This window comes from Gobio gobio (genome assembly GCF_949357685.1).
Source record: "Gobio gobio genome assembly, chromosome: 8".
NCBI classification, from domain to species: Eukaryota; Metazoa; Chordata; class Actinopteri; order Cypriniformes; family Gobionidae; genus Gobio; species Gobio gobio.
The window spans coordinates 15,351,036-15,360,205 of record NC_137114.1 but is presented as its reverse complement, the minus strand read 5'-3'; the positions used below and the strand labels follow the sequence as shown (position 1 = coordinate 15,360,205).

The 9,170-nt window shown below is 34.8% G+C and overlaps 1 protein-coding gene across 5 annotated transcripts in view; it reads right to left on the bottom strand.

The window, feature by feature from the left end:
• Positions 1-4,096: 4,096 nt before the first annotated feature.
• The window catches only part of ece2b (endothelin converting enzyme 2b), a 96,102-nt gene continuing 91,028 nt past the window's right edge, over positions 4,097-9,170 (bottom strand). For all 5 annotated transcript variants that reach the window (XM_079824533.1, XM_079824537.1, XM_079824535.1 and 2 more), the window contains 3 exons: positions 7,158-7,348; positions 6,429-6,524; positions 4,097-4,418 (listed from right to left, as the gene is read on the bottom strand). In XM_079824533.1, the coding sequence (XP_079680659.1) occupies positions 4,242-4,418; positions 6,429-6,524; positions 7,158-7,348 (464 nt within the window). In that variant the 3' untranslated portion in view covers positions 4,097-4,241. The remainder of the gene's footprint in view (positions 4,419-6,428; positions 6,525-7,157; positions 7,349-9,170) is intronic.

Genomic DNA, 9,170 nt, shown 5'->3' with positions numbered 1-9,170 from the left:
AGTGGCCTCTGCTGGAGATCGCTGGAATACAAAGGTAAGTCTTACAATATCCACAGGTGAGTAGAACAGGTAAGGCCTCCTCATAGGCCAGACACTGACTGAATGTGTTTGTGTGCTTATGAAGGGGAGCTGATGAAGTCTGAGGAGCTGATTGTTGATAAAAACAATATTTATTACTGCATTACCTCCATAAATGACACCAAAAATATTTCAGCAGTAACAAAGTGAATAGTTTGAAAATAAACCAAGTAAAAATGTAGCTTTTTTTATAATATATATCCTTTATTTCATGTTCATTGACAGTTCTCTAGGTTGAATGTTGCACTACACACTGGGCAGAGCACATTCCCCTCTCAACTAATATCTCAGGGAATGTTGTCTGATTAAAAAGAGAAAAGAAAAGAAAAACACAACTATAAGACAGTGTAACCTCTCAAACATCAATGCCAGCAGTACAAAAGAGAGATGACAACAAACTACAGATGATTAAATGGTTAATGTACACTCTATAAATTAAATAAGGCATCTTCATGAAGATGATGGACAATTTCAGTATTTAACGTTGAGAGGGTGGACAATATCACCCTGTACCATCCCATAATTATGAACGGAATGCGGTATGTGGCACTTTTAATGACATTCTGGAAAATAACGTTTCACATCTATCATTTCTACAAGTTGAACTTCTTTGAAACACTGAAAGTGAAGTGTAAGCGTCAGAATGTGATAGATACCTCCATTCCACTCAAGCCAGAGCTCAATAAATGGCTTGCATCCAGCAAAAACATAAGATAATCAGTCAAAAACCTCTTTCAGCTCTCAAAAGGAAATTCTGGATTGGCATTTTGGTATTTGAGACTGAAGTTGCAAATAAAGCAGGTATATAACACACTTAAATGGCATTTACTGGCTATTTAAAGGCTTTGAAACATTTCAAGTTTCCATTTTTTCAATATAACTTGGAATATATTTAAGTCTATCTATGTACATTGTATCCCATAGGTCTACAGTAAATATTTAAGGCCAAAACCAAATGCCTCTCCATGGCAAAATTTTAGACTGACATCTGCCCCATAATCCTCATGGAGCCCATGAATGGAAAAATATTCATTGTGTTTGATAAATATACAAAGCGGTAGTCAGGGGGCGTTCAGTCAGATAGTTCAATCAAACTTAATCACTAAAACTTCCAACATGAAGAAAGACTGACTAAACAGTTCAAGGAATAATTCACCCAAAAAGGAAAATTCTACCCTAATTTGCTTCAGTCCAAACCTGTATGACTTTCTTTCTTCAATTAAACAAAAAAAGAGATGTTTTATTATTTTGCATTCAAAGAAAGCATACAGTGAAGCATTCAGAATTCTCATTTTTGGGTTAATTATACCTTAAATACCTTTACCACATAAGCATGTCACAATAATCTGCAGTGCTTGTTAACGGTTAGAATCTTCGAATTTAATGGCAGTAACATTCATCATCTCGGCGTAGCTAATTAGCGCTCTCAGCCTCAAGCTATGTAGAAAATAGAGTTGAAATGTGGATGTTTATATGCCAGCTGTCGGATGCCAAACACACTTACAGCTTGAGCTTTTAAAATGGTGCTATTCAACTGTGGTTTAAAATCAACAAAAAACAATAAATGGTCAAGTCAGCAGCATTCAAAATACATCAAATGACACAACCGGCCTGCTTTAGGAACGCAGAAGCCAGGTTCAAAAGAAAAACCGGCCAGTCAACAATCCAATAGCACAAACAGAACAAACGTTCAGATTAAAATGTTATCGCAGGGTCAATTTACAGCAACCGAAAAAGCTGGAGATGGGATTGGACACGGCAGCAATGCAACCTGAAATGAGTAATTTAATCACTCTACACATACAAAGACAACTCTCTGAAACACTTTAGGCATGCTGGGAAGTTTAGCAGATGGTTTAGCAGATGGGTGAATCTCAAGAAACATGTCAAGAGTATGTCATATTTCAACTAAACATGATAGGAAATTAAGCCTGTTATTAAGATTTCTTGCATTGCGACGTTATTTTTCTAATATTTAGCCCACAAATCGCATTGTAATGGAAAAGAAAAAAAAATTCATGTCACCATGTAAAACAAATTGGATTGGTAACATTTGTTTATGTTTTTTGAAATAAATCTCTTTATGCTCACACTGTAAAAAAAAATATTTAAAAGGTAAGTTACCTGGTTGCCTTAAAATTTTGAGTTAATTGAAATTAAAAATTTGAGTTGATACAATGAACATTTGAGAATCAACATCACTCCTTTATTCAAATATTATTAAAATATTTTGTAAGCATATTGCATAATTGTGTGTTTAATTTGTAATAATGCAGTGAAACATGCCAAATTGTGCTATTTTCATTTTTTATTTATTTATGTGGTTCAGATTCAATAATATTTTGCGTTTCTATTTATTAAACCAATTACCTTCATTGTATTAACTCAAATTTTTAATTTCAATGAACTAAAAATTAAGGCAACCAGGTTACTTATTTTTTTAAGTTAAACCAACAAAATTTTTTTACAGTGTACAAGTTCATTTCAACTCTCTATATTACAATTTACATTCAACTGACTTACAATTTTGAGTTGAATCTTGTATAACTTAAATTAAAAAGTTGAAATTGCTTAACTTATTTTGATTTTTAAAAACATATGTTGTCATAACTTATTGATCCTATAATTTTTTACAGTGCACCAAGAATGCTTTTATTTAATCAAAAATACAGTAAAATCAGTAATATTGTGAAATATTACAATTTATGAGGACTGTTTTCTCATTTAATATATATATATTTGAAAATGTAATTTATTCCTGTGATGGCAAAGCTGAATTTTCAGCATCATTACTCCAGTCTTCAGTGTCACATGATCCTTCAAAAAATATTATAATATGCTGATTTCTTATTATTATCAATGTTGAAAACAGTTGTGCTGCTTAATATTATTGTGGAAACCTTGATACATTTTCTTCAGGATTCTAGAAAGGTCAAAATAACATTTTTTTTTTTAAATGTAAGCCATTTCTAATCCTTTTAATGCATCCCACACTTTTAAACGGTAATGTATACATATAATTGAATTTTATAATAATTAATAAGTAAATTAATTTATATTTTTTATAGAGGTTGTACAACCTCTAATATATGTTGATTTCAAAAAAGTTATTGTATTACAGAATTTGTTTACTGGAACATTATTTACATAGTATAATCTTATGAACTGTAAGGAATTTGAGGAATAATGTGTTAATTTGTCGAAATAGTTCTAAAAATAGACATTTTAATGCAAATATTCCAAAGAATCATTGATTTGGGGGTTAAAATATGACTCGAAGATTGGTGAGATTCACCCTTTTAGTGGTTTTGAGAGCGTAACGTGAGCATTTCAGCAGACTTGACAAAGTTCAAACCACATGGAGACGTCCCTTTACAGGCACACTGACACGGAAACACAGCGTTCACATACAAGTAAATGTCTTTAGGCAAACACACTGGAGTTACACTGGAATGGAATTACTGAAGGTCGAAGCAGTGCAAATTTCCACTTTCACTTACACAAGGAACAAAACTAAAATTGTTCTTTGGCAAAGAGCAGTTTAAAATGAACATTTCATTTCAACTTTGTCAAGATCAGAACATGATACACAGGTGGGATGAACAAACAGTGGCTCTCCCTGTCATTCTATGAAATCGCAATTGGGAAATAGGCTTTCTTCCTTTCCCGTGGGGGGTCACAGATGTCGTTCAGCACTTCCTGTGAAGTCACCGTGAGAACGTGAATCTTCCTGTGAAGTCATCACAGATGGAGCCAAACATTTCCTGCGAGGTCACGGAGAGACGGTCCCAGTGGCGTCACAGTGGTCATATCTTCCATATCAGAAGACGAGAAATCAGGGTATGAAGCACAGAAACACACATGTAAGCGTTGGACGGGGCCCGTTAAAGACCCTCGAGTTCAGCGAACAAATAAATAAAGCAAGCCCGCGTGGGCTGATGTGGCGGCAGAGGAAAATTTGATATCGGTCGATTCAAACACTGGAGAACATCAACGTTGGCAGGCACTCGCCTCATCCTCCTGCATTCGGCCCGACTCCTCAAATGACTTTAGCACATAAATAAAAAACAGTGCTTGAGAAAAAGCCAAAACTGTCCGTTCAGCGTAATCTTTTTGGCCAGGCTGGTCTGTGTAAGCAAGCTGGTGTCTTGTGGGTGCCAGTCCTACCACACCTCACAGCGGTGGCCTGAGTTCATGAGAGAGCCCAGCGGACACTGGAAATGCTCTGTGAATTCGGGCGAGTTGGACAGGGTGCCGATGACGCGGAATTTGGGTGGGCTGTGAGGGTCCGTCATCAGGCCCTCGTGAGCGCTTTCTGGCGTTCGGACAGAGCACCAGACCTGAGGAGAAGAGCCAAAGGAATGCGTTCACAATCATTGCTGTGGTTTGTATTGTTTTTATTGTTGCTGTAAGGCGAAAGAGGCTGTGCTACAGTGTGAATACTTAAAAAAAAAAACGGTTATTGTGTAAAAAATATTGGTAACACTTAAAGGGTTAGTTCACCCAAAAATTAAAATTCTGTCATTAATTACGTACCCTCATGTCGTTCAACACCCGTCAGACCTCCGTTCATCTTCAGAACACAAATGAAGATATTTTAGTTGAAATCTGATGGCTCTGAAAGGCCTCCATTGACACAATGGCACTTTACACTCTCAAGACCCTTAAAAGGTACTAAAGACGTCGTTACAAAGTCCATCTCACTACAGTGGTCCTACAATAACTTTATGGAGTGACGAGAATAGTTTTTGTGCACTAAAAAATCCTAAATAACGACTTATATAGTGATGACCGATTTCAAAACAATGCATCATGAAGCTTCGAAGCGTTATGAATCAGTGTATCGATTCAGCGGTTTGAATCGCCAAAGTCACGTAATTTCAGCAGTTTGGCGGTTTGACACACGATTCGAATCATGATTCGACTCGCTGATTCATAACGCTTCGAAGCTTCATGATGCATTGTTTTGAAATCGGTCATCACTATATAAGTCGTTATTTAGGTTTTTTTTGCGCACAAAACTATTCTCGCAGATTCATAACGTTATTGTAGAACCACTGTAGTGAGATGGACTTTGTAACGACGTCTTTAGTACCTTTTAAGGGTCTTGAGAGTGTAAAGTACATTGTGCCAATGGAGGCCTTTCAGAGCCATCAGATTTCAACTAAAATATCTTCATTTCTGTTGCGAAGATGAACGGAGGTCTGACGGGTGTTGAACGACATGAGGGTAAGTAATTAATGACAGAATTTTCATTTTTGGGTGAACTAACCCTTTAAGGTTGTTTATGATTTATAGCATTCCCATTCCCTTTAAAAGTTCATATTATATACCAATATTCTAGCATTATAATAGTAACACTTTACAATGCAAGTTAACGCATTACCTAACTGGCAATGAGGAAGACATTTGCTACAGTTTTATTAAATCTTTGTTTTTGTTAGTTAATATAAATATAATTGTTCATTAGTTCATGTCAGGTCCATTAAATAATATTAACAGATCCAACTTTTCACTCTAAAAAATGCTGGGTTAAAAACAACCCAAGTTGGGTTGAAAATGGACTAAACCAGCAATTGGGTTGTTTTAACCCAGTGAATAGGTCATTTTAACCCAACGATTGGGTTAAATGTTTGCTTAAAACAACCCAATTGCTGGGTTAGTCCATTTTCAACCCAACTTGGGTTGTTTTTAACCCAGCATTTTTTAGAGTGTTGATTTTAATAATGTATTAGTTAATGTTGATATTAACATTAATTCATGGTTTACAAGTTTTTTTAGTGTTAGTTCGTGGTAACTAATGTATTTATAACAAATGTTAACCTATGTTATTATGCCTGACATGTAAATGTTAGTTATAATTTATAACGTCATACTTACATATATGAACATTTACCAACATTCATTTTGTTAAGATATATCAAAACAATATGAATTTCTACATATAGTAATACATTAACATATATATTTTTTATATTACAGAAATAACATAATGTATTCCATATTATTCTATAATATTACATTTGAACATTTACCAGTATTTAGAAATTGGCGAAATTCACCATTTTTAAAAAATTGTTAGACCATGATACCTAAAGCATTGACTAGTGTTAATTTATAGATCCTTATTGTAGAAAGTGTTATTTTATTGTTCAAAAAAAAAAAAAAAGTGTTATTTTATTCAGCAAATTCATTACTTGTTCTGTCACCACATGTAAAATAAGTTTAATATTTGGCCTGTATTGGTGAGGCACAGCGTGTTTACCAGTTACACAGTGAACAGATGTTTTAAGTTATACTTGTTATTATTTTTGCATACTTTGCTTCTCTTTATGTGTGTCTTCTCATACCTGTGCAAAACCTACGAAGAAGAGCTGGTCGTTTGTCAGATTGACAGCTGGGAGTCTCTTCTCCTCGCCGTTCTTCTGCACCCATGACCTGTACGCCTGTCAAAACAAAGATCTCAGAATCAGCTATTTGCCTTTATTCAATTTAAAGGCAACATTTGCATTAGCTTGGAAAGAAACATGTCTAGTGATTTATATCCATCACCAGAAGGGGGAGCTTCGTGAACTACATAATCTTCATAAAAGAAACATTTCTATGGGATGTTTTAATAAAATGTAACTTACTTCTTAAATGGCTTTATAAGGCTCTAAATGACCATCCACTCTTAAAGGGAATGGAAATTCTTAGGCCTGTCGTTTAAATTATTAAATTATTATAAAAAAATAGTTGAGTGCCCATACAAATACTGGGTATTTTGGAAAGAGAGTTTGCAGGGCTGATTAGAATACAGGCTTAATGTTAGCTTTATTTTCCAAAAATGTAGCCCTTGTTGTATATGTACTAGTTCTTCCAAATATCTTCCTTTGTGTTCAGCAGAACAAAGAAATTCATACGGGTTTGGAACAACTTGAAGGTGAGTAAATGATGGCAGAATTTTAATTTGTGGGTCCCATCATCAGAAGTAACTGGAATGAAATTAAGAGTAATCCCTTACTTCAAAGGAAACGTAATTCAGTTACAGTAATTCATTATTTAGTAATGCATTACACCCAACACTGAATGTAACCTACGTGATAGGCTGCCTTCAGGCCACCATTGTCTGCTATGTTTTCTCCCAGCGTCTGTTTTCCATTAATGTGCTCTCCATTGATGGTGTACTGAGTGTACTGATCGACCATACACTCGGTGCGGTTCTTAAACGCCTCCACCGAGGAGTTCTGCCACCACGGTCGAAGGTTTCCATCTTTGTCATACTCTCTGCCTGTGTAATACAATTAAGCGTTAAAGGGGCTATGTAATGAAATATTGAATTGTATTGATGTACTGTAAAAAATGTATTGCAACGTTCAGAGTTGAAATTAAGCGTTAACCTGACAAAACTTAAAGCAGGCTTTGCAAAGGAAACCTGTGGGAAAAAAGTGCTCTTCACTGCATTGAAAGTGGACTTGTAGTGAACTTCAAATCTTAAATGTGTATATTTTGACAACTTTACATGCCGATTATAGCCTAGAAATCTAGACGAACCCTAGCGGCAGCAAATCTAATTTGCATCAGGGCGTCTAGCAACTCTCCGTTGGCTTGCGAGCTGGAAAAAACAAACTCTGGTCAGGCCAATCACATCGTGTATAGAGTCGGTGGGCGGGCTTAACATAATGACGGCAGAGTTGCGGCGGATCCACATGCTACTTGAAAACAAAGAAGCTGGCGAACAGCGGTCTTTCGATTCGGCTTTGGCCGCGACTCTGGAAGACTTGGAGTTAAGCTTTTCTTTGAGAAAAGAACAAAGAACGGCACTGAAGTCATTCTTAAGAAAGGAAGATGTGATCAGAGTTTTGCCGACCGGATACGGCGAAAGTTTAATCTATCAACTCGCTCCGCTTCACCTTCTTCGTTGCTCTGGTTGGTTGTAGCTCTATCCTATTGTGTGCAGAGGGAATTTGAAAGACAACCGTTTATCTCGCCCCTCGGATTGAGCCCTGCCAATGGTGTGTTCCCAGACCCAACATCTTGATGTGGGTCAGGCTAATGCCGATTATATTATATTAATGAAATAAAAGCTCACTTTAAGTGTACTTAAAAGAGTAAACTTTCACAGAAGTTTCATTCTTTTCAAAAAGTGCACTTTGTAATTATGTCAAATTAAAAGTTTTCCTGTAAAATACTGAAAATCTTTTTTTATTCTTTAAAGAGCACTTATTTTGATGTGTTGACTAACATACTAAAGCACATGTGAATTACTTAAGATAACACTTGATTTTACAGTGTCCTGGTTAGTTGCATGTACTTATATAGTAATAACAGTAATTTTTGCATAATTACATGCAAGTAACCTTCAACAAAATCCTAATACTACCCTAACCCTATAGTAAGTACATGAAGTTAATTATTATTACTCAGTACTTAAATATATAATTACACTGTGAAAAAGACACCTTAAAATAAAGTGTAACCGTATACTTAATTATAATTTTAACTGTGATGTGTTATTCAGTATAACATTTAAGTTAATGTATTTGAATCTTTTTGTAATGATGAAGTTTAAGATTTAAGTTTAAGTTTCAATAAAAATGACATTAAAGTATATTTTAATTTACCACGAAAGATTGTCAGTACATTCCACAGTAAACATTAACTATATGTGACCCTGGACCACAAAACCAGTCATAAGGGTAAAATTTTTAAAAAAATTGACATTTATACATAATCTGAAAGTTGGATAAATAAGCTCTCTATTGATATATGGTTAGGATAGGACAATAGTACAAGATACAATTATTTGAAAATCTGGAATCTGAGGGTGCATATAAATCTATATCTAAAATAAAATCGCCTTTAAAGTTGTGAAGTCCTTAGTTAAAATGTATATTAACAATAATACATTTTATATATATATTTACGGTAGGAAATGTACAAAATATCTTCATGAAACATGATTTTTACTTCATATCCTAATGATTTTTGGCAAAAAAGAAAAATTTATAATTTTGACCCGTACAATGTATTGTTGGCTATTGAGACTTATGACTGGTTTTGTGCTCCAGGGTCACATATTTCAAGACAATAGAAGTGATTTATTAAACTTT